At 41.7% G+C, this 26,619-nt stretch overlaps 1 protein-coding gene across 3 annotated transcripts in view; it reads right to left on the bottom strand.

Annotated features, from left to right (window-relative positions):
• Positions 1-7,369: 7,369 nt before the first annotated feature.
• Positions 7,370-26,619, bottom strand: part of LOC105906743 (chemokine-like protein TAFA-1) — a 45,285-nt gene continuing 26,035 nt past the window's right edge. The window contains exons 2-6 of one of the 3 annotated variants that reach the window (XR_006152369.1): positions 11,852-11,992; positions 8,044-8,168; positions 7,840-7,908; positions 7,541-7,594; positions 7,370-7,424 (exon numbers count right to left, since the gene is read on the bottom strand). Coding sequence is in view for 2 of the 3 variants with exons in the window: in XM_042707629.1 (XP_042563563.1) it covers positions 7,882-7,908; positions 8,044-8,168; positions 11,852-11,992 (293 nt within the window). In the remaining variant the exon portion in view is untranslated. Of the gene's footprint in view, positions 7,595-7,839; positions 7,909-8,043; positions 8,169-11,851; positions 11,993-26,619 lie in introns of all 3 variants that reach the window. The other 2 variants (XM_042707629.1, XM_012834939.3) reach the window with 2 other exon arrangements.

The raw sequence follows: 26,619 nt of genomic DNA on the forward strand, positions 1-26,619 counted from the left end.
AAGCCACAACCTGCCATCTGTCTGGCCATGCTGACATTTCCTGGCCCAACATGACAGGAGTAGGCCAAGTCTTTACTTCAGAAGTATAGGGCAGCTTTCAGTCACAGGGAAGGGGAGTTAGGATGCACTGACTTAATTGGACATGAAATCCCCTTACTGTATGATGTACCGGTTCAGCAGTGCTATCGGAAGCTTCCGCCATAGTGAAGGCACACATCCAAGAGCTGCTGGAGCAGAGGGTGGTGAAAGTCAGCTGTAGTCCCAATTCCTCACCCATTGTGGTAGTCCAGAAAAAGGATGGGTCCATTTGTCTATGTGTTGGCTATAGACAGCTGAATGTAAAGACCCTTACCTCATATTGAGGAGTCTCACTGGTGCTTGCTGGTTTTCCACCCTCAACTTAGCAAGTGGTTGCAACCAAGTACCTGTGGCAGAGATTCAAAGAATTATACAGAGTTACTGTATGTAACACACCAGGGACCTTCCAACAACCTATGGGATCACCTTTGGTGTTTTCTCTCCCTCCTCTTATATCTGGATGATGTTGTAGTCTTCGTCTACATTTCAGCAACATCTTCAAAGGCTGGATCTAGTGTTGGGTAGGTTGACCCTCCGTGGCCTGAAGTTCAAGCTGGGGTCACTTTTTCCAACTTGAAGTGAAGTTTTTGGGGATGCAGCCCCAGTGACAACCAGCCGACCGCCAACTTTTACAGTTTGAACAACCTGTGGTGAGTGCCTTCCTTGTGTATTGGAAGAGAGGCACATCCCCCATGGTGTCAGAGATAGCCAAGGAGTCACCCGCTGTTCTGTAGAAGGACATAATAGATGGGATGGGCCCTACCTCTTTCCCTGTTATCTGTCTGTATACAACACAGCTCAGCAACCACCTCAGCCACCATTTCTATAGCTTCCTTTTTCCTTAAAGAAAGACCAGTAGATGATCCCGTAGCGCAACCCTTTTAGTTCCAAATTGCCTCTGTACTTACACCAAAAAGATATCATTTATTAGCATCTCGGTACTACACAGAAAATGCAGCTAGAAGTAAGGTGTGAAAGAGAAGTGAAGTTAAGTTGTATAAGTTTAGTTTTTCTTTCAGAGAGCATTGGATTCTGTGCTGTAGAAAGCATTTTTCCCTCCTTGATTTCTTGTTTAATTTACATTTGAAGAGTAAATCTATAAACATTGCTGATGCACTGAAAAACATCTGTCTATGTCTCTTCCTCATGAGATCGATACCGTGCCGATAACAAGGCTGTAAGTCCATGTGGTCTAATTGAGAGGCTGTTAGTGCATGTGGTCTAATGGCCCTGTTAGAACATGATGATGGAGATGATGGAGGTTCTATGCAGCATGCTGCTGCAGTCATAGAGGGCCAGTGGGTAAAACTGTACCAAGGACCTATGCTAATATGGTGCCTGAATCAAGGCATCAGTCAATGCTTTCATTTAGCCATATCTGCTTAAAACAATCAGGATTCCACAAAAAAATTGAACTTTCTCAGTGACAATTGAATGGATTACATTTTACTAAGAAATTACATGCTATTTTTTTGAGCCATGGACCTGGTTAAGTGGTTTGATCAAAAGGATCAGGATCTCTCAGGCATAGCAAGTCAGTCAGCTTTGCTTGCTAACCCACCAGCAGACGAGATGCATGGGGCTCCCATAGGGCTGGGGAAGGCTTTACGCTGCTAGGGCAAGCACCAGTAGTGGCTCTCCTCTCTGAACCTGCCCAACGTAACCTGTCTGCCCTCCAGGTTGGAACCAGGGACCTTGAGCAGGAGAGACAGAGGTGCTGACCTCCAGGCTAAAAACCACAGCTGCTCATCTCATGCCCAGCGCGTCCATGTGTGAGGTATCAGTGAATGGTTTAGGCTGCACCGCACAAACCTCTCTCTCTCTCACACACACAGACACACACACACACAGACACACACACACACACACACACACACACACACGGATGTAGAAAATCTGTCCGTGAAAATCTGGAGACAAAGGCTGAGCTTTTCTGATAATTTTCTATCACTTCTGATCATTCCAAGTCAAGCCATGACACCACGGCCCTCATCATGAATAATGGAGTTGGAAAACCAGAGGATTTCTCTTTTTTCGCTGAAGTTACCTGGTGTCAATTTAATTAGACTTCATTTTGCCCAGAATTACCTTGACTTTGAAATTCCTCCTCTTCCAGCGGGGAGCTCTGGCAGGCCTTGGTCTTGCGATGTGTTAAGACTTTGTAATGATGTCAGGGCCTGTTTGCTGAGATAACAGAGCAAACGCAGCAATCACTCGACTCGCTGGATGAGGTCCAGCAAAGAGTTGTTTGCAAAGATGTGTTGTCAATGGCAATTATCCAGACTGGATGGTTGAGTCATCTTACCTCTCAGTGTCCTCTCCTTGAACTCCGAGGACTGTCTCTTGATCGGCTATCCCCCCATTGGGTGTGTACATCAGTAAGGGTATTGCTATTGGTTTTTTTTATACTGGTTTTGTGGGCCGAGCAATCTTATTCTGTTCTACCTAATTTATTACCAAATAAGACAAATGATTTTTGCGGAATGAAGCACTGCCTGACGTACACAGATGCTATTCAGACACATAGATACTATCTGTTCTGGGGGGGAGGGGTAACGTCTTGATGTTCTGGCTGCAGGCAACAGGATAAGAATTCAGGCTGACTTCGCATGACTTATTCCTAAAGATTCCCTGACAACTCTTTTAGCATGGTTTAGCGTTTCTGAATATCTTAAGGCACACACACAATTGAAAGGACGAGGAAATGCGTGGAAATTCTGATGGGGAAAGGACTGGGAATGCTACCTATTGAAGAATGAAGCTTAGAAAAACCACCTTCACATGTCATCAGACCAGAGTCTGCCTGTCAGTGTATGCAATTCCAGGTTTCCAGAGTCCAAATAAACTGTCATCACAGGTAAGCTTTGCAAGTGCCTACTCAGCCGAGACCGGTGGAATGTCTATGAAAAAATGACATTACATTAGAGTAAAATATGACCAGAAATGAGCACACATTCAGTGGCAGCAGAAACTTTTCTTCAGCCTTCGTTCATGGTAATAAGGTCCCAAATTACCTTAGCCCTTGATGGAAACGTGTTCCTCCCTCACCCATGGTGACTGCATTGTGCCCACTCAATATGCACCCCACTAATGGACTGAGGTCATTAGAGAGAGCCCAGGTGAGTGGAGTGTGGCTGCAAACGGCACTCTCAGCGCTCTCGGGGGACATGCATAAGGCATCGAGCCACAGCCCATGCTGCCCTGTTGAGATGATACATATTGTAGAGGGAGAGAAGGAAAACGAGAGAGAGAGAGGGAGAGAGAGAGGGAGGAAAAGAACTGTTGGCTGCATTTCCCCTGGGTCCCTCTCAGCTCCCGTGTTGCCTCACTTGCATCATGACAGAAGTCGGGGCAGATTACTGTCAGGCAGTTTGTCATGGCACTACACAGTGGTGTGAGACGTGCGGTCCCCCAGGGGAGAGCGGAGGAATACTTAAACAGTGCTATTTAATGGTGTCGTGCGTCTACGCAGGACTGTTTGTGTCAGAGCGTCCGGCAGCTGGACCTGATGGCGTCTTTTAAAAAAAATACAAAGGCGTTTTTTTGTTCTGTGTGCTTTTGAAATGGCAAAAAGTGCTATAAAAAGAATGCTTGTGACGGGCAGGCCTGGCCTAGACATGGAACACAAACCTGTGGTAAAACGTTTCTTTTTTTTTCTTTTTGTGGGATCATTTTCAGATCTTTTCCGGTGTAGCATCATGGTTATGAGGTACGCACCAGATATCGTACCCCTGTATCCTCCCATCATAGCCAAGACCACTGGTGATAGTAAGACTATGTATCCCTGTGTTAACATTTGCTAAGATTAGGATCTGAAATGACCAAGAGGATGCCCTTTCTTTTGAAATCTGATTACATCCATATGCTGTTGTTAAGAAAATTAGATGTTATTGAATCAGTTTCATCATTTGTTTCATAGATTAGATTATTGAAATTGAGTAGATGTACTTTGTTGAGGGAATCCTCCTCGTTGGTCTCCTCCTCGTGATTTGATTGAGATTGAGATGTCTCCATCTAGCTCCATCTAGCTCTATTTAGTGTTTCTATGATCTCAACCTTTGTGATGTGAACTCCAAGCTGATCACTTTTAACGTAATGTGTTTCAGCATTAATTGGCTATCAGTATCATCAGCCCAATATGGGAACAGTTCCAGACGGCAATGGGTACAGTGAAAGTTGGTTTGGTGGAGACAGGCCACATTTATCATGGAGCTTTGGATGCACTCAGATAGAAGTGAAGGGGAATGAGCCGTTTTGTTTCCTGTGATGTTTTAACAGATCCCTGTTGTATTTTTCTCACCAGCTGCATCTTGACCGTCCCTAATGGCCTCATCAGCAAGATGGTAAAAGGGGCCTGTAATAAACAGGTGTCCCTAATACTATAACAAATGAGCCATCACACCGTCTGGGATTTTATACCCACTTATTGGGTCGAGGCTTTCCTCACACATGACTAGACGGCATACTTTCTAAAAAGCCAATTTTGTATGTGTGTTCAGGTTTGTGTGCAAGTGCTGATATTCAGTGGTTTGCTTTCTGTACCTTGACTGAATAGAGACCTTCAAGATTCACGATTCAAGATCATAAAAAGTTGCATTCATAACTGTCTGGCAATGAACCGCCTCTTAATTGCTTCTTCAGGTTATGCATTCATTTATAACTATTATCCAGTACTAAGTATCTTTCAAATGGGGTATTAAATAGAATTGGCTTCATATTTTATGCAAATACATTCACTTCATTTACAGTTGATGGATTATTAGTATTACCATGGCATGCATTATTGAGGTGTCAGCTAGTGAGAACTGATTTATGCCTCGCGTCGAGAAAGAGTGGTCCAATTGTAAACAAAACCTCAGCCCGGTGGTAAGATGCAAACCTCTGTACACTGTGCTGATTTAAAAAAAATCTATATTCTGGGTAGAGTTTTTCCATGCTGTCCAGAATTTCAAGGACTAAAATGTGTGTCTGGTGTATCTGTGTACATGCGTGGGTATGTGTGCATGTGAGAGACACAGAGAGAGTTAGAGAGAGAGAGGGAGAAATGAGAGAGCGTGTGTGTGTGTGTTTACTCTTTTGGATGCCAGACACTGCATTTTACAGCTCAGTATCTTCTCTCCTCCTCCATCTCTCTCTGTACAAAAAAAAAGACTTTTACTGAATTTAAATGACAGCAAGAGGTGCCTGGGCGTGAAAAAAAGAAAAAAAAAGCCCTTCACTGTTTATGTTCCCACATCCAGTGATGTGTTTGCATTGGGTATCATGTCTCCCATCATTGCCTGTCATGTCTGTATTACTCCTCGACTCAGCTGAACCTATCTGGGTAATTACAGCCCTAGGACAACTGTGTCTGCGTGGTATTTCTCAGAAGTTTAGATCAGTCTGTGAGACAGCTGCAGGCTTGCAAAGTGAACTTGTGGCAAACTATTCAAATGTCATGGTATTTTACATCCTGCACAACGCAAGATGTCCAACCAGCAGTGGATGTGCCGTATCAGTGTTTCTTGGTTGATGTGACTGGAGCCTGTATATTATGAGAAGCAAAAATCACTTCTCAAGATAAAAATTAACAAGAGATTCCTACAAACTATACCTCTGTATACCTCTGTACTAAGCAATAAAATGGTGGTAGTCTGTGCATGATACTTCCTGTCAAGTTTAATTTACCTGGATGTAAACCCTTATGGAATGGCATGCTGAACGGAGTTCATGAGAGGTTATTACATCCACTTACATATTGTATCTGAACAATGTACAATAAAACCTCTTTGAACTTGCAAGTGCCAAAATTATGATTTCACGTCTAGCCTACGTGTGGCCTAGATGTGGGTCATCAGGAACAAATAAAAATCATAACGGTAGGTGAACATAAATGTCTTTCAGATGGCTCTCCATGGACAGGGATCTGTATTTTGGCCCACCAATAGGACACTTAATGGCTGCCATGTAAAATCCCTATAGGCTACTGGCAGCAGCCATTAGCAGCTCGCCCCATTGAACACTGGTGACCTGCTAGCAGTGCGCTGAACTAAACTTCCATAGAGTTTGGCTATGTGTGCAGTCTGGTTAACATTGTCTTGTTCGAGTTTACCTAGTGCTTTATAAACTGTTAGTAGCATGAAATGAATACCAGGCCAAATAATGTCAAGAGTTTCTGTGATGTGTGAAGAGATTTAACTGTCAGCCTAGTGTCTTGTTATAACATAACCTGCTGCTAGGTGTACAACAACAGCTTCACACTCAAACAGATGGTTCAAACTGTCAAATTGGAATTCAGAGATGGAAACTGTTGCTAAACTGAACAGTTTTTTAGTGTAAGATATTAAAGTTTTGTATCAGTTTAGTTTGTGCCACTTCTACCTGGGAATGCATATGGGCTTTCCAGCTGCCATGACGATGAAAACTCAGAAGAAAGACACTGTTGTCCACAGATACATTACATCGTGATTCCATATAATAGGTTTCTGTAATGGGGCTTTTAAAATGTTTCAGATGTTTTCTTTGATGGACTATTCACGCCTACTAAGTTTGTAACTGCGGAGTATAAGAAAGCACTTAATAACACTCTTGATGCATTTTTTTGTGTGAGCAACATTTTGAAAATTGGCAGTTGCAGTATTAGATGCATTCATAACGGCAATCAATAACATTTTATGAAAAAGATATTCTATCTTCAAGGCCTTGGTTCGTATTTATTTTTGTAAAACATCAGCTTTCTTCATACACTTTGCACATAAACTATGAATACAACACGCTGTAAGATTTCCGTCGTTCCCTTTACAAAATGTGACCATATGTCCATTCTCTTTCCATTACCGTCTCCTTACAATACAGTAAATGATGTAATGTATATACAGATGGCTGAGACAACTAGAAGTAACACGACCAATCTGACAACTTCCAATTTGGGGTAATTCTTTGTAGTATTACAGTTCATCAGTCCTTGTTTCCCCTAGGCAGGGTAGACATGTGCAGCCAACATTACTGCCTGAAAGGGGGAGAGGGTCACACCAGTAACATCTGAAAATAAAGTCCAACGAGTTGTTGAAGATGGGGTTGCTGCAATTTGCAGAGTCGACCTGGAGTGTCGAGCAGAGGGGAATTTGTAATCCAACAATGCTGTTTGTTGTGTTGCTGCTGAGGAAAGGCGTAGCAGCAAAACCAACCATCATAGCAACATCTGAGGAAAACAACTAACGACGGAGATAACATGTCCGCGTTCTTCATTCCTCAGCAGTGTACATGTTTCAGGTTCTCCACTGCTTTATGGTCGGAGTAATCCGTGTTCTCCCCCCCCCCCCCCAAAAAAACTGTCTCACTTGATTTGTGGGTTCACACCAGCTGATCTGCAGAGGGCACCAAGAGGGCATCATATTTTATTGAATGTCACAATCCTCGCAGCATTTCAGAGCAGGTACTGTTTTTAACTAAAAGGCAGAAAGATGTTCTTTGAGCTACTTACAGGGAGCACACTTCATCTGAAATGCATTAACTCAAAAGCACCCCAAGGAATCAACTAAGAAAGAAAAAAAAATTGAAAAAAAAATGTCCAGCTTTTCTCTGACATGTAATAATTGTATCTTCTGAAGCTGTTCACCCTGTTCAGTGCAATTAACCTCACATAACTGAAACTGATGTTAAAACAACAACAACAACAACAACAGCATGGTTTTAAATGAATGTTCCTTTTCCTTAACACTACATCCCCTCCACATGTTTACAGTTGTATGTGAATTTCCAATCCTGGAAAACCAAACTTACTTGAATCTTATTCTCACGGTGGTTTTAATATGGCTTCCGTAGCTACAGTGAGGTGTAAGGCTGTGTGTTCTGGGAAATAAAAGACAGAAGACAATTAGACATAACCATGGCATTTGTCAAAGCTAATTAGTCTTGTCTTTGTGATCACACTGATGTTTTGTAATATCAGTATAAAGGATATTTTGTAAAAGAAGAGAATCTTACCCTGGTGGTTTTGATCTTGTTGCCAGAGTAACACATCCAGCCTGAGTTGTCTGGGAGTGTCTTGCACTCTTCCTCCTCCAAGCAAGGCTCCATCTCACACCACCACTTCCCAATGACTATGGAGGCTGCCACAAACAGACACAGACACAGTCTCAACATGCCCAGCACAGCAGCAACATCCAACTGTCTGGTTGTTTAAGATAGCAGAAAGCCAGATGCATACAGGGTGAGCCATCTCATCTTGTGTATTTATTAGATGCTAGATTTCTATATTATCCGAAAAACTTTAAGATTAAAATTAAGGTCGTCGTCATACTTGCTGTCATTTTCATGTGCAGCACTATTAATTTTCATTGTGGAAAACACAGTTTTTATTTATTTATTTTTATTTTTAAAACACTGTTTATTAGATTTCTTACAATGTTCACAGGAGCACTGTTGCTGAAGTCGTAATGCTGTTTATTGAGACAGAAGGCTTTAAGACCTGATCTGGTGGCATGTTTATGTCAGTGAGTGTAACAGCAGTGAATAGGAAGATGGCAAACAAATCTGGGGAGAACAGAGGAGAGCAAAACGTCTTCTGAATGACCTTCAGCATCATTCTGTCTCATCATCGTCAGTGATAAGACGCTCTTTCAAGTTGATGAAACCAAGAGTTCCATAAGTTCAAGAGAATGTTAAGCATATTCTTAAGCATATTTTCAGATCCTAAAATTCAGCGAATGTGATGATGTTGTACATTACAGCTTTAGATTGTCAACGGTTCTCACCCGTATTCATACCTCAGAGTGTCAGATGGTAACTCTGTATGGCAACAAGACAGGTCATTTTGTCATTCTAAAGAAGAACATGACAGCCCTGACCTCTCAGCTTATTAGACCTCAACCTTTTGGGTTACAGTGTTTGGATAATGAGAGCAAGTGGAAGGGGAACTATTTTAAGTCCATTCTAAGTTAAGGTTACACTTATTTTGATAGTATGCCTACAATTACTTGTACGTCTGGAAACAACCATGGTGATGAAGGCAGACAACCATGTGGAATGAATGAGGGTAGAATCAATATTAGCATTTCACATTTCATTTGAAATTTCAAAACCAGTCTGAAGACCTCCTGAAAATGGGGGTCAAAATAAGAGGATCTTTGGCTTAAATCACACAGACATGAGGAAGTTGGGAGTGGGCCTTAGAGGGAAAGCCTCTAGGTTCAGTGCAGCCTAGTTTGCATTTGTTTTTCGATGTGCATAGAGGCCATCGTACAAATGAGTAGTCTCCAGACCGTGAACTCTCACTACAACATGTCAAAGTTGTCTGGCCCTGTGAAACGATGGTTTGACAGATGCAGCTGTCATGTGTAGACGTGAGTTTCAGATGCTGTGTGGGATTTCAACTTTTCATGCTGTCCTTGATGGCTAAACTATTCATCAGAATCTCATCATGTAAAATGCTTCGGAAAATAAGTTAGTTTGAGTGAGTCTGTGATACTGGAGGTGTATGTGTGTGCGTGCGTAAGGGGGGGGGGGGGGGTCTTTCTGTCCCAGCAGCAGGACCTTTTAGCCATTCCCATTACTGCACTTATAGCTGGAGATCCCCATTAGTGTACAATAACTGGGTATTCATTCCCAGAGTCTGTGAGAAGAAAAGACCCCATCAACCTTTCTGAAAAGAACCCAGTTTCTCTTACTATACCCTACAAATTGTATTATGTCTGAATGGATTGCAATAAAGGCAGGCTCAGACTGAGACAGCTCTCGTGATTATGCGTAATGCAGTCCATTATTCACTTCAGTCAGTGAGAGTGAGACTCTGACTGCATTTTAATACTTCCATGGCTCATGTCACAGGTGCATACAAATGCGACTATTATTTTGCTATTGTGACGATTAAAATGACATGATATTCCTGTATTTTTCAGTTCATTGCTTGAGTAACTTTTTTTTCCCCACAAAGCATCAGAGAGAATGGAGACTGAACATAATGTTGTCATCACTCATTTTATTATTTATTATTTGTTCTATTAAATGTCCTTTCTGATTTTTGTCTGTGAGTTTAGGATAATTTTCATTCTATGGTGTAATGTTGATGTAGGCCTGTAACACTGTGACATACGTAGTGACAACCAGAATCTCAAGATGTTTTTTTTTCAACATGTGTCATTTCTAAACCAAAAGCCAAAATAAAACCTATTAAAAAATACATTACAATGTACCACATTAGGGATCTTTGAAAACATCAGGACATTTGTCCAGAGTTGTGTTTGATACAGACTGAAAGTTGTAAATGTTGTTTTTCAAACCTTGTTTCACTTGTCAGGTGAGTTTCTATGTTTAAATGTATCCAAGGTTATAACAAATCAATAACAGTGATGCCTCAGGCAAAATTCCTCCTGTTGACATAAATCCAGTTTATTGAGCTCCTGTGTCTCAGAAGGAAGATAGAAAAAAACCTGTGTTAGGCCCTGAAAGCCACATGCCTTCATATAATAAGCAATTTGATATGTGTGATACAAAAATGCTTTGTCGATTGTTTGAAATCATATCAAGTTGGGTCTCTGTGGTGTATTGATTGACACCCGTTAGTCACACTGTACTGGACAGTTGCTGCTTGTAATAGTTGCATTTGATGATTAATTAAACAAAAGATATTTAGCATATGTGCAATCTTTATGTTTGTTTTAATTTGGCAGTGTCTGGGATTCATTTTGCCACATTAGCTCACGCTAGTTGGTTCTGTTTGAATAAATACTGTTGTTGTAAGCTTCCCTCCTACATCCCACGTAGGGGCCTGCGCTGGTTAATACCCCTTTTGCGATAAAGCTTGGCTGCACAGTTGGGTACTTTCAGTGGGCAGTGTTTACTTTAGACACCTGCTGTGTGGGGAAACTGCAGGCAATGGGGATTTTTTTGCGGTGGTGGTGGGGTAGTTTTTGGTTGGGATGGCACGGTAGCTCTGTCCCAGAGGTATACGCCTACTCCGGCTCGTTACTCAAAATGACAGAACATTAATAATATGGGGCCCGGGGATGTGGACTTTTCTGGGACGAGATACTGCAGTAGGCCAAGTGACCCAGCACGGCAGCCATTCAAAACTATCTTTAAAAAAAAAAAAATCCTCCTCAGCTCCTACCTCGTTCTCAGGATGCGTGCCACATTGATCTACTTACATCAAGCAATGCACGATAATGTTCAAACCTTCCATTAAGTTTTTCTAACTTTAGCTCAAAATATGGAAATAGACAGAAGAAGAAAACTGTAACAGGCAGTTTGTTTCCCTACTGCTTCACAAATCTCCACAGTCTGGTGACTGGTGTGCGAAGGTTAATGTTGCCTTATATGCCTGCTTTTGCATCTGGAATCAATTGTATTAGCATAACCCGCACATTTCTTTTAAATTATAATATGGAATGCGGCACAGATTTGGTAGTTGGAATATATGCATAGCCTTAATATGCCTCCTGGAATAATTCATTAGGACTCCATTGTCCTGGTAATAATTTTTGAGACTTAGTTCTTGTTCATTTTTGTATAATATAAATGGGCACATAAGCATTACATCAGACTGTGGCATGCACACCTTTAAATTAATGAATTCATGCCAGAAGGTGCCATTACGTCTGTGGAATTACCACCATCCTGCTTTTTTGTTTTTGCGCTCTTTATACTGCACATATCCCAATTTTTCTTTTTTCCTTATGATAAAAAAATTAAATAAAGTCCCTTGCTGGGTAAAAAAAAAAGTTGTCTTTATTCCGAATGTTACTCAGACTGTCATGACACATTTGTGTGAGTGTCTGCTCGCTGTCCCACTTACCGTCGACGCAGGAAGGCTTGTTGCGTGTGGTCCCTGCCACTTTTCCGGGGAGACAGGAACACTTCACCGTCTGAGATCGCTCCTCTATCTTGTTCTTGTTGCAGCACCTGTGAGCTGCGATCACTTCGCATGTCCCGCCTTCTGCCGAGAGACAACATTTTAGATAGCAACTGTGGATGTCAACAGCAGACATGTTCCGTCCTTTTAACTAGTATTCAAGTAACCTACTTCTACCAGTTGAGCTACAGACATTAATAATAGGAATAATGAATAGAGAAAATAACATAAATATGGGCCTACATTAATTAAACAATAATGATTTGTAATAATAGTGTCATAATTTTTCAAAAAAAAAGTATACCTAACCAGATTCATGGTAAGGTAAGATGGATACTCTTCCATACTTAACTGCCATAGACATCTGGTACTACCTCAGTTTCAGGGTACTTATAAAATCCTCAAATTAAATTGGATTAGGCAAGTGATCTGTAGTCACTGAAGTGCATGTAATGCAGCTGCACATGTCTGAGTGAGGCAGAGTCAGCCTGCAGTGCATGTGAAGTCTCTGTAAAAAAAAGCAGGACAGCTCTAGGACCCAAACAGGACATCACTCATCCCTCAGTGGCGCGTCAAGCGTGAGGCTGACAGTTGCCGGGCTTTGTTGACTTCATCTGACATCCCACAGATACTCTGGATCATTACCAAGTACCAAAGCGGATTTACACTGAACGCATAAGGGCAGGGCAGCCTCAGAGGAAGATTCTATTTGCGTAAATGCACAACATCACAGGGAGGGGGGGTTGCTGGTTGTGTGTGTGTGTGTGTGTGTGTGTGTTTCTGTGTGTGTGTGTCGGGGGGTGTAACGAGGGGTGGGGTGGTTGTGGGGTGGTGGTGAAGTGAGAGAGTAGTAGTTTAAGGCAGATCTATTAGCTGAGTGAGAGGCCTGCAGGTGCACTCACTGAGATTGAGTAATGGCCCTTCAAGTAATTACCAAACGCTTGGCTAATTCTGCCTGCAGGACTGCAGGGTGAAGATGCCCCCTCGAAGTCCATTGCCACTGACATCCAAAGCAATGCCTGGATGCTGGCATGAAAACTGCTTGCACAACACACTTCATCACGAAGCATTTGCGAGGCACACGCATGACATTTCAGAGATTCAAAAAACAACAAAATATTGCCCAGTTTACTCTGTCCCCATATGTAATTTAACAAATGAAAGTCGAGACAGGTATCTACACCTTTACAGAGGACTGATTGAGGATTAAAGGTTATTGTACCATCAGGATTTTTTCCTGTTTAAATGAGATGTCTTGAATCTTTAATGCATATAAATGGTTTGACAAATGTGAGATATGTAGTGTTCATAATTATCTGTTGCTGTAAATGCTGACCACAGAGATATCCTGGGGGGTAACACTGTATGGTTACGCTTCACTGCCTTTCAACAGCTAACCGTGGCAGCCGGACTTCTAATGGTTATTAATGATCTCGGCATCAGCGATGAGAACCTCTAGGCACTCATCCTTAAACTCTTCTGTAGAGTTGTGTGGAGAAACCACCAGAACACTATGAATGTGCCAGCGAGTTGCTTAGAAACACTCCAGCCTATTTCAGGTGGGAAAACAGCTGTGTATTCCAGCATGCATAAATGAGTCTTTTCAACAATAAACAATGAAGCAGTAATGCAGTGTGTGGGATGAGCGTTGAATTAACACGTTGAAGTTATTCCAGCCTCCTTAAAAGTCACTCTTAGTGCACGCTATGCGATCAATTTGCAGGTAACGACTTTTACTAAGTGTGATCAAAACCTGTGCGGCTGCATAGTCTGTTAATGTACAAATGTTAGGACCAAATGTAAAGAGATCTACAATCATTATATGGTGGAATCACCTTAATTGTCTTTATTACCCCAAAACATATTGTACTCAGACTAAATGTTAAGATTAAATTCCTTATTTAAAGCAAGTCTATTTATACAGCCCTGGGTCATCCCAGTGAATAAATGAATGACATTAGGTATGATGTGGGGCAGAGTGTAGTGAGGTGCTTTTCTATCTGCTGCTGAATTCTTGACTCAGTTTGAGATCTATGAAAAATGGCAGTAAGGCATGCAATCACTGTTATCATTCCTTAAAAATGCAGTGGATTTTATCACTATACATGAGCATCGCATTCTAACCCCACTAGTCTCTCTCTGTCTTTAACATTCAAACCTCTTTGGACAAACCAAGGAAACATATTTCCTCTTTGCCAACAACAGTATGCTAATGGTACACAAAAGCTCTAGATTGCCAAAACCTTTCATTCTAAGGACCTCTCAAAGCATGTGTGAAATCAGTTGGATCTTCAGCAATGCCAGAATCCAGAGGGATAAAGAAACTAAAGTGGTGTAAAAAAAAAAAAAAAAAACTAAACACGATACAACAATCCAGATTATGTTGTAGCTTTATCATTCATCATGTAATGTATATCTCTCAATGTCTGGAACCAGCCACTCACATTTTGCATCTCCATCCTTGCATGACAGCTGCAATGTAAAATAAGCTCGGGAGAGCGGATATATGATTGATGCTAGCAGGTGAAATATTCATAAGGCTTTTATCATTTTCTCATTGATATGTAGCTCTGGTTGTCTCAGCTGAGCTGCTCTGCACACAGAGACCTGAGGGAATTGGCAATCCTTAATTAAGCCATAGTATCAGATAAGAACGCTTATGGGACATTAACAGCTGGTCCCTCAGGGCACATAAGCATACGATTTAATGGAGATTTACACTGACTTTTTGAGTAGATGCAACCATGTAGAATCTTTGAAGCATGCCGTCATCCTGATAATGTACTTAACTTCTAACATTCTCCTTTCTTAAAGTCAAGCAGTATGAGGTAAGTGGTACAATGAGCCTAAAAACATGTCCCACATAACATTCACAGTGATCTACTGTGTATCTGGCATGTGCAGGAGTATATATCATGTGTGCTATCTTGTCAATCATAAAGATTCAGTTACAAAAACACACCACAAGAATCCTGTCGATTGAATTAGCCACCTGGCATCCTGACGGCTCACATCCAATAGGACTACATGAAACTCCCAGCATCCAGCATCAGGGCAGCATGGGCACTGAATGCTGACATTTCTACTGGTGTGTTCCTTTGTGCTGCAGTAGACACTGTTGTGCTGCCGCCTGTTGCTTGCATTGAGATTTCATTGCACTATGGGTATGCTTTTAAATGAACACTACTCCATCCAGTGCCAAAAACACCCCGAGGTTCAGAATGCCAGGGTTTAGAGCACTGATCATTGATTGGCCTTGGTTTGTGATTTTTTTTGTGGCATAACCTTAAATGGATTCATGTGAAAAGAGGTTTTTTTCTGTGACTTTCCAAAGGTGTTAGATCTGGGTGAGAATGCACAGGGTGAGATCGATGCTTTAAGTGACGTCTCCCCTCTTTGTGTAAAGGCTTTTGAACTGTAGTCAATACAAAGGTGTCAGTCACAACACAGGCCCAGTTATTCAGACCTTATATGCGTCTCGTCACTGATGTAGAACTGCCCTCAGTGCCATTCGCTTTTCATAACACAGGAAGAGGTAGAAAAATGAGAGGGTGATCTGTGGCGATGTCTTCCATGACTGAGGGAGTTTTATGTCAGGAGCATTGCCGGTTCACTGGGCCCCGGGTAGGGTTGTCACCCTCCTCGTCCTTCCTCCGGTGCACAGACACAGAGCCGGGAGGATTTAAATTGATAATTTATGAATTAATAAATTAACAACCATGCCAGACAGTTTACTCTCATGGGAGACCGCATAAGGTTAATGGGACGACAAACATGTTGGGGAGCAATTACATTTTTAGCCCGGACTAAAAAAGATAATGAGGGAGGGAGACACAAAAGATTGATTACCCCACCCACCCTCCCAGTTCAAGTCTTACTATATTACCCAGTCAGTGGGAAGTCCTGTGGTTTATACCAGTTTGCAGTGGAGCTAGAGGGTTTCGTGGGATGCGTTGAGAAACGAGGTGGAATCCTCTGTGGCTTTGTCTGAGTGCTTTACAGCGGGCCGTGTTTGCACAGCATTAATTATGGAGCACCCAGCGCACCAGTGGGACCCGCGCAAGGAAAACACACGGGTTTATTTTCTTTAATGTGCACTCTTAATTATATAAAACACATCCAGATTATCCTTTGATCTCTTAGAAAACACGCTACTCTACCAAAATAACTTTAGTGCCTGTGAGCACACAGCACAGGCGGAATGATAACTTTCTGTAGAAATGAATAGAAGATGCAGAGTGAAATTACACTTCCTGCAGGTAAGTGATCTGACAGGCTCTATATACAAATGTGTTTATAAAAGTAACTGTGTGGAGTTTTGGCCTAAAACTAGCGGGCTTTAAAGGCATGTAAAACCCTTGCAAACACCACTGCTATAGCTTGCCAGCATGCTAACTGGTGACTTTTGGCGATATAATTTAGTTGGCAATGTTCTGCTGTAAAAGCTTATCTTACATGTTTTCGGGGGTGTTTTGTCCCAAACAACAGAAATACATAGTGCATAGCCTGGGCAGCTAGTGGGTGCGACAAGTGTGTTTATCTGACCTTCACATGACAATATACTAACAAATGAATTTAAAGATGATACTAAAACTACCTCATAGTGTTGCCTGAACCACACACAAGATGTCTTCCTTAGCTAGGGTAACATACAGTTGTCTGACTGTTCTAAGAGCACATCTCAGGGTCATAAATATTTGAAAAGGTGAGGGGGGATAGCATGACTTCAAGCCAGACTGCAGCTCCATGTGCTACTGTGCAGAACTGTGCACAGACCATTATGGCCTGTTGTTCTTTCATGTCATGAGTTTTTGTGTTCTTGTGTATTTAGGGCCAGTGTGCGTGTGTGTGTGTGTGTGTGTGTGTGTGTGTGGTATGCAGGCATGTTGATGTTGTGTTCACAGTTGCGTGTGTTTTTCTCCTTGTAGTTATTCTCCAGTGGTTTCTGCCTCTGGTGGTTACAACCAATATCATATATTTAGCACTGAAAGGATGCTGGGCTTGTATAACTTAATCTCCATTTGCCAGTTCCGTAGGTAACTGTCAATTACTATAATTGTGGTGTGTCTCTGCTTTTAAATGTAAATGAAAAACCTTCTGACTCTAACACTCTTACAATGGCTGCTAATTGGTCAAGTACCTGGAGGCTTTCAAAACCAGAAACCCATAACTTTTGTCCAGGACCCACATACATTTCTAAATAAAACTCTTCACAGCTGTTCATCTGCATAAACCATTGTGTCATAGTATTCTTTTTCACATGAATTAACATGTGGTTGTAATCTGTAATACCTCAGCAGATATATAGGCTGCACACAATCAATTACTTTAAGTTTCAGTTGCTCAAGGTGGATTTCTAATTTAATTTAACTTGTGTTTGGTTGTTACAATGCTCACTTATTGCTTTCTATCATAATTTCCATTTCAACCACTGCCTTCCATTAAATGGTTGGTTGCTAAGGAGTCCATCCTCCAGCGTGCAAGGTAAGCTTTACTCCATCATCAGCTAACTGTGCATGCATTTGTGTGATGAAATGAAAAGAGACAGTGAGATAAAGAGGCTTTGAAACAAATAAACCCATGAAAGAGAGAACGACAGAGAGAAACAATGGGAAGGAAGGAACTGGATCATGACTCAGAGGAACTTGAGGAGTCCCACTGTGATTATGCATGCGTGTTTAGTGTGAGTCCACCGTTCTAATCAAAACTGAACTGACGTGAAAGTCAGCATCCTGCCCTTCGGCGTGTAATTACTGTCTCCGGGAGCAGTGCGAGCACCTTGAGGGACCCTGCCCTTGTTCAGCAGCTCATCTGCATAAGGCGCACGCCTGCCTGCTGACCGGTGGACTGACTGGGCACAGACCCTCACGCAGCAGGGGAGCCTGGTTGATGTTATGCCAGTGTGTTATTGAGTTCTGTTCCCCCCCTCCTTTCCTTCCTTCCCTCGCTCGCTCCCTCCCCCCTCTAGTGGCTCTTTGAGGGGGGTGCATGTCATCACACCTGGCAGACATGACAGGCCGCCAGTCCGCCCCTGTTTCCTGCACTGTTATGCTGCGGCAGTCTCCCGTGACCTTGCGAGGCCTCTGTGTTCCTGAGAAGATTGGCCATATTGGATGGTTGGACCCAGGAATTGACAGATTAAAAGAAACAACACAGAAAGGCCACTGGTACAGATTGCTACTGTGCTGTGGTTGAAACAAACACACACACACACACACACACACACACACACACACACACACACACACACACACACACACACACACACACACACACACACACACACACATACAGTCCCACTCTCCCTCAAGCACTCATACGCATACATACACGCATGCCCACATGCTCACACACACAAGCTTGTCCACAGGCAGAAACATGGTTATGTGTCTTCCAGAAGATATTGCCTTGCACTAGAGCGTACGGCAGATGTGCAATTGGTGAGATTTACAGTAGGGAGGCATACAGCAGACTTCAGATAAATGCATAGCAGCAGAAGTCTTATGGGACCAATAAATGCTCATTTTCTTATAACAGTGCAGTCATAGCACAGTGGGAAATAGCCCATATATTACAGCTGATGTGTCAGGCCCCAATAAGTAAGCCATTGCTGCCTAATTAGCTAGCTAGAGGGAGAGCAATTTCAAGGCTAAGTGAAACTGTATGTTTTCCTTCATTGGAAATATTCATACATAACCGGTACGGTACAACATTGTATCTGCTGATCCGCTGGTTATTGCAAGCTGTCAACAACAACCAGCATGATCTTTTTTCATGTTACTGTGGGGAGATAGAATATGATATTTGCAATTTTGAACTGGGTAATATTTCTCACTCACAGGGGTGACACCTACAGAGAAACACATTTGGTGAGCTCAGGTAAGGAAGCACTCAGTGCACTATCCTGCTTATATGAAGACATGCATCTTTATTATGTACATTATGCATGTAGGTGTGGGTATGTTTGTGATTTCTAATATTTGTATCAGTGAGTATATGAGTTAATCTGTGTGTGTGTGTGTGTGTGTGTGTGTGTGTGTGTGTGTGTGAGTGTGTGTGTGCGTGTGCGTGCGTGCGTGCGTGTGAAATGAGGTTCAGGACTTAGTAGTAGAGGAGTAGAGCGACAGCAACCAAGTGAAAGACCCCGCAAGAGCACGTACTGCCATAATTATCAACATCTTTGACTGGATCTTTACTAAAGCTTATGGAGCAGAGAGAGATTTCTTTGTGTTGGTCACATGCAAGGTTTTAGTTTTTTGTACTGCGAGTAGTTGTGTGGCAATTACACAGCCCTTCTCCACATTACCATTCAAGGCTGCTGCTTTAGCCACCAGGACTCAATTTGACAGTAACAAAGTATTCCCCAGGGACCCTTGGATGCACAGATATACCCTGTGATTGACAACAGGCACACACACACACCACACACACACACACACACACACACACACACACACACACACACACCACACACACACACACACACACACACACACACACACACAGAGAGAGATGCACAAACACTCCACTCAGCACATGCATACATTAAAGCTTGCAGTGAATATCTCTCTTTATTTGTGTCTTTCACTCACATACGGCCCCATATGCACCAACACATGCTGCAACAGACATATGCACAGACAGATACGCCATATTTATATGGGGTGCCAAGTGTAACAGACCTTATTTCGTATACAGAACGCATTCTGTGCTACGACAGGCATTCATTTATTACATAACCGTGTAACATCGTAAAGCCTTTTGTACAAGAAAACACAAATGTGTCAGCATTGTGTCCGTGAAATTTTGAAGAGAGCACATTCTTCGGTCACAGAAAACAAACCAAATGATTCATGTTGCGCTGAATTGACCGTTGCACTCTTCATTTTGTAGACAAAAGGGCTGAATGCTCCTTTCACTTTGTAGACTCATTTTGTAAGCTCATTTTGAAAGAAAAGGAATGGTCTTAATAATGAATGCCTGTCGTAGCACCGAATGCACCCTGTACACAAAATAAAGTCTGTTACATTTGGTGCCCCATATATTCACACTAGATTCTATATTTTCTGTCATGTGGTTACACATGCATGCCTCCACACACCCCAAAACACCATGAGGCACACACACACACACACACACACACCAGGCACCAGGCAATCATAAAATATTCGGTGTTCTTAATTTGTCATTCCTGTCACCGCTTACACCTGACCCCTCAGTGATTACAAAGTGTGTGCTGTGGGGTGTGCATTCAAGTAATTACTCTCGTCTGTTGTGTGTGTGTGTGTGTGTGTGTGTGTGTGTGTGTGTGTGTGTGTGTGTGTGTGTGTGTGTGTGTGTGTGTGTGTGTTTGTGTGGGCAGCTCAACTGAACACTGCGTTCGGCTTCAGGGCAGGGGGGTCCCCTGGGTTGAGTCCATTTCCTCCACAGTGCATAAACGCATCCAAACTCCGGGCTCCCCAGAGAAATCTGCTTACAGCACGCATCTGCAGTCTGCCCTGAACAGCGTCTTTGTGGGATGGTGGTAAAAAGAAAGAGAGAGATAGAAAGAAAGACAGAGAGATAGAGAGAGAGAAAGAAAAGAGAAAAAGAGAGAGACCTGCCAGGATGCCTGCTGTACAATAGAAGGGCACATGCAACAAGCCCTTTCTGTCTGAGAAAAAGCACTTAACCTTGCTTTGAACTCATGAACCCTCTGCTTTCACATACTTTACAAGATCTCAAAGAGCACCAACAGGTGGTCATCATAATTCTGTGTGAGCCTACTGAAGCATGACTCCTGAAAGCCACTAGGTTCTGCTGCCACATCTCACTGGAGATATTTTAGTGTTTTGGTTGCAGTTAAATAAAGTACAAAGCTCTTCAGCAACAGAGGAAATACTCCACATCCCTGGCACCAACCAAAGCGCCACTGATGCTCACTGTGTCTGTGTGTGCGCTTGAATGTATGTGTGATTAGGCCTGCATGGGCCTGTAAGCGGACGTGTGCATGTGTGTACGGGTGAGAGTGCGCGCATGTGTGTGCGTGTGTGCTTGTGATTATTTATGTTTATCCTCAAGGTCACCCTGAGCAGACACTCAGCGCTTATTCTCTCTGGCTGTGTGTTCTGGCAGGGCTATGACAGGGCCTGTCAGAACCCTGTAATGAGACTGCGGGATTGATCAGACAGTGTCAGATGAATGCAGATGGAAAAAGGCCAGAAACAAAGGGCCCATGCCGGAGATGGCACCCACCACGGAGGACAGCCCCTGCCTCTGATATTCCGCCCAGGCCGCGGGGGGATGTGCCCCAGCTGCGCGGTTTTGCGTTTGAGGTCTGGATGGATGGATTGTTGAGAAAACACACAGCTCTGGTGGAACACACATACACAAGCAATAAAGTAGTAGGCCGAGCGTGAAGTGATACACTGTTTGGTTCTCATAACAGATGTTTGTTTTTTCTTCTCTCAAAACACCGGAGAAAGTGAGATAAGAAAGAGAGAGTTGGTGAGAAAGACAGAGAAAGAGAAAGAGAGAGAGGGGAGGGGGGGGGGGGGGGGGTGGGTTCTGTGCTTCATAGACAGTTTGTCAGATGAGAAGAGGAGACCATATGTTATACTGAGGCGGTAAGTGGAAGGGTTAAGGTGAAGAGAACTCTTCCAGTCCATTTCACAAGGTGTAATGGCAACTGATGTTCATCTGTTTCAAATAAATCTACAGATAGCAGGAGGAAATTGCCCTGCGAGACACTTGAGATTTCCCCATGCCATGCAGCAGAGCACAATCACACACTTCCAGGACAGTCGCTGACTCTGGGTCACATCTTGTCCACATCTGGCCTTGATCCGGTGCAAATCAGCTTCAAAGTTTGTGGCCATCCAGACTTATTTTAAACCTGCAAAAGACCTATCCTGAGATCATCTCTATCTGTTTATATTTAGTTGATAAGCAATTTTCCCGTCATATCTTTTTGAAATACCACTTATTTACCATTTTTTTCCAGTCATGTAAGCCATGATTTCTAGTCTTAAATGAATGCATACCATGCTTACTGGTCTTACTGGTGTAGTCATAGATGCACTGGTGTAGTCATAGATGCACTGGTGTAGTCATAGATGCACTGACTGCATCTTACTCATGCTTTTAACATGACAGGACCCATATAGCACCATATGATAATATATAGCATAGCACCATATGATAATCTCCTAAGTCTTGTCAGAAGCTCTTTGCCATGATGAAATGTCAATAAGGCAATCGTCTTTCAGGCTTCAACATTTATGTCCTATTGCTGTTGAAAAAGGCATCACTTAGAGAATGCCCCATGCTGCACCAAGAAGTCACCAAAAAATACCTTTGGATGTGTGAATCAGGGTAAGAAAATCATCAAGTTGAAAAATGCATCCAGACGCCAGCAACACATCATATATAATATTGAAATATAAAATGTGTGAAGCAAAACAATATCCCACATAATGAATTGTGGTGTTTGTTATTTTGAACAGTTGATGCATTTCTTCATAGTCTCCCAAGTTCCACAGATGGCACATCACACAGCCCCGCTGCTTGAGACCCTGCTGGGTTGCGCAGCGATCAGACACATCACGCATGTGACACATCAAATGCCAACCAGTTATCTCTATTGTCCTGATCAGATGTAACAATAGATTGCTGCAGTGAAGGATATCTTGTACACTGGGTATGTTTTTATGTGAGGCTAATTTTACAGAAGATGTCAGAGTGAGCAATTATTTCAATTAATTGATTTATTAACTTGTCTGAGATGACTGGATGACTTTATAGCTTGATGTCCATGCTCTCGTTAAACAGCAACATTGCCCCTGTAAAATCAAATCCTGGCAGCAATCAAGCAAACCTTGGTTTGGTTACTTCACATTTGTAACTTGACAACGTTCTCGATGGGTTGTGTGATAAAGTATAGGGATGATGAGTCAGAATGAATGACATGAAATGCACCACCCAGTTGATACTTCTGGGCTGATACACTGCCTCAGTCTCTCCTCAGTGCACCCACTGACTGTGGGCATGTATGAGGGAGTGTGGCATGCCGACATGCGGGGGGTATGCTGTGGACTCTAATCACCTTATGGGATGTTTGGCCTGCTTCCTATACCCTGTCCTCTCCAGTTGGCCTAACCATGTTTGCCATGCTGCAAATGGCCCGCAGGGTGACTGCTGCGCTCTGGAATAATCTACACTCCCATCAGCCTCACTGCCTCACTCACTTCCAAGTCATCATCATTTCCACCCAAAATTGCCATGCAAAAGGCTCCAACTTTCAACAGTCATCCTTTGAAAAAGCATCGGAGACAAGTTCCTACAAGAGGACTCTTTCATTACCAGTGATATGAAACAAAGAGGTGATTTACTTGATGTGCTAATGTAAAGGATTAAAAAACTCGCTTAGGTAGTCATCACCTTATTGACAGCGGCTCGGCTCCACTGAGAGCTGCTATTTATTCACAAGAAAACTCGGCCCAGTCCCTTGTTGACCTCAATTCTCTGAAATGTCACTCAAAAGTCTGTAACAATGTGTCCCAAATCATGGGCAAAAAATAACTTCCCTTTTTGTCAAATATACTGAAAGGTAGCACCCTGGTCTAGTTTGCGTATCACAAATGATTTATTTCCCCAAAGCCATTCCCTAAAGATTGGATCCAGTCCTAGAACACACCATTTACTCAGGGATGAAAAGAATATCAATCACCTAAGACCCAGAACAGTGCCACCCCTGACAAATTAAAGCCGGATAAGTTTATGAAATGCATACGCCATGAAGCAATACCATTACTACAGAGAGGGTACAGACAGGAAATAAAGTGGATTCTCTGTGGGGTTTTTTTCTGTTCTGTGCTCTCTCTCTCTCAAAAAAAAACCAGGATAGCATGTTATCGAAATGCAAGCAACTGGTGAACTGGTAGCACTGAGATGCTATTGTTTTAAGATGTGTGCAAACGGCATGGAGGAGACGGATCCAGGGAATGGGTCTGCATTTGCATTTGAGGACCCTCAAAGGCTGTCACAGAGCCGTCACACACGACAGAGTTTCCATGGAAAAAAGAAACAATTTGTGGCCCCAATTTCTCCATTGTAGTGAAAGGGTAAAGGTTAGTATGCTCCAGTTCACTATCAACTGTGCCATCAGACCTATTAAAATTCAGAGAGAGAGAGAGAGAAAGGGAAAGGGAATGACTTATAGTGTTAAACTATGACCTGCTTCTCCAGTGTTTTTAAAATATACAGTAGATTGCTGCTTGTAGCCTGGTTTTACTGAATAGTTTTTAGGTGCAAGCTCATGACTGCAGTCAATTTAAATGGAGCATGTGTGTGTGTGTGTGTGTGTGTGTGTGTGTGTGTGTGTGTGTGTGTGTGTGTGTGTGTGTGTGTGCAATGCATCCCAAGAGAAAAAGATTGTTATTGTGAATGATTTTCTTTGTGGGAACAATATAAAGTAGAAAGAAGTTTATTTGAAGCAGAGGTGGTTATGTTGGTTTTGCTATGCCAAACATGAGATTAACAGACTGTAGTTTAAGGCACATTGTTATGATTGTTTATTTGCATGTTTGATGGTAGATGTTGAAGGCTATATTTGTAAAACAAATATTGCACATTGCATTTGGAATGTTTTAGAACATTTCATTTAATTTGGTTCTTTGTTTCAAACAGGAACCTTTTTATTTCACCTTGTCATAGGCAAAAAATATCACAGTGCTCCCCGTGTGGTCAAATGAGGCAACATTTTTGCATCACCTAAGGAAGGGGTCCTGGTCCTTATACCAATTTTGTGTCATCTAAGAGTTGCTGAGATATGATCTTTCTGTCTGGGGGTTCAGGCTCTGGGATCTGTAAAGCACCTTGAGACAATTCTATCGTTTTGGTGCTATATAAATCAAATTGAATTAAATTCTATCAGCATCATTCAGCATCAAAGACAATTGAGGGCTTTACAGATAAATTACCTTCAATTCTTGCTGTATCATATATCATACTTGATACATTTTCCTTAAATACCCACTGTATCATATTTGATACATACATTTTCAACAAGATTTTACAATAAAAAAAGTTCAAAATTGTCAAAGATTTCCCTGCCAAATACTTATGAGTTGCTACAAGAAGGCAGCCATTTTGGATATAAGGAGATGTGAGAAAATATAGCCAAGTATAAGCATACCAGATTTCCAAATTTTAGTTTGAGCAGTCACTGAGATATTGAAATGTGTCAGTTGCAGTGCCCGTTATGGACAAAATGTAACTAAATCTGGCATGCATCCAATGTAGCCAAGTACAAGCATACCAAATTTCAAAACTTTAGCTTAAGCCATTCTTGAGATATTTAAAATTTGTCAGTTGAAGAACTCCATTTGGTGAATTTGTGTACAATTGTGTTCAATTCTGTGAACTTTGAACCTTTTTTTTTTTTTTTTTTTTTTTTTTTTAATCCCGCCACCACCCCCCCTCAATTGGGGACTCTGCTATTATTATTTTTTTTATTTTTTAATTATTTTTTTTATCACTATTATCATTTATATTTTATTCCTATTTCTTTCTACACATACTGTATATATAATAACACAATATACATATGTACGTATATATATATATATATACACATACATATACACACATACATATATAGACCCTATCTACAGTTATCAACAGTATCAACAGTCTTTACACATACACCATGTACAGACCAAAGCCATACATTTCCCATATACAAAAACTATATAAAATAAGGCCGAATAACAATATCAATAATAATCATACAACATTAACAATGACAAAAATAAAGAGTGGGATGGATGCATTATCAGCAGAGTCACCGTACTCGCACAGGTGTAAGCATACGAGGACGCGACTGAGGGGGGCAAAACCCAAACAAAAAAACATATCAACAAGGAGAAAACAAGAAAACTAAACCAAACTAGACAAACATACACATATAAATAGTGACAAAAACACAACAAACAAAGTAGTAACAATACTAAAGAAAATGTGTGTGTATGCACCCAAAGAAAACAAGAATTATTCACGCCCATCTTTATAATTATATATATATATATATTGTTTGTACTCCTTAGTCAATTCCAGTTTTCCCGGAGAATAAGATTTTCCCATTTTTGTGTAACCCTATCACCTCTCATCGCCAGCAATTATGGCTTCCAACATATAATATTGTTTGACATATTTCTTAAATAAAGTTGGGATTAAGCTCATTCATATTTTGAGATCTAAAAATGAATGCCTTGGCTAGAAGTATTACTATGTTATTCAAACCCATTGCACCCATCTTCAAATCACCCAACAGAACTATATCAGGAGATGTTCTAAAGTTCTTAGTGCTGGGACCTATCCATCTATGTACAGTCTCCCAAAAATGTGCTACTACAGGACAATACCAGAATAGGTGTAACAGATCTTCTTTTTCTGCACTACAAAAGCGACAGGAACCCGACTCCTCAATACCCCAGATGTTTAACATTTTCTTAGTCGGGAGATATTTATAAATAATTTTTATCTGCAGCATACGTAGTTTGGAATCAACAGTTGTAATATAAATCAGATTAAATACTTTATTCCAGTCAATAGGAGTATCAAATTGATTTTCCCAAAAATTGCAAAACTTGTGTGGAAAGGCTGTCAACTTTCTACTATGTAAAACATGTGTATATACTGCTTTGTTTATTTTACATTTGTTAAGCCATTTA

Source organism: Clupea harengus, chromosome 4 (assembly GCF_900700415.2).
Source record: "Clupea harengus chromosome 4, Ch_v2.0.2, whole genome shotgun sequence".
NCBI classification, from domain to species: domain Eukaryota; kingdom Metazoa; phylum Chordata; class Actinopteri; order Clupeiformes; family Clupeidae; genus Clupea; species Clupea harengus.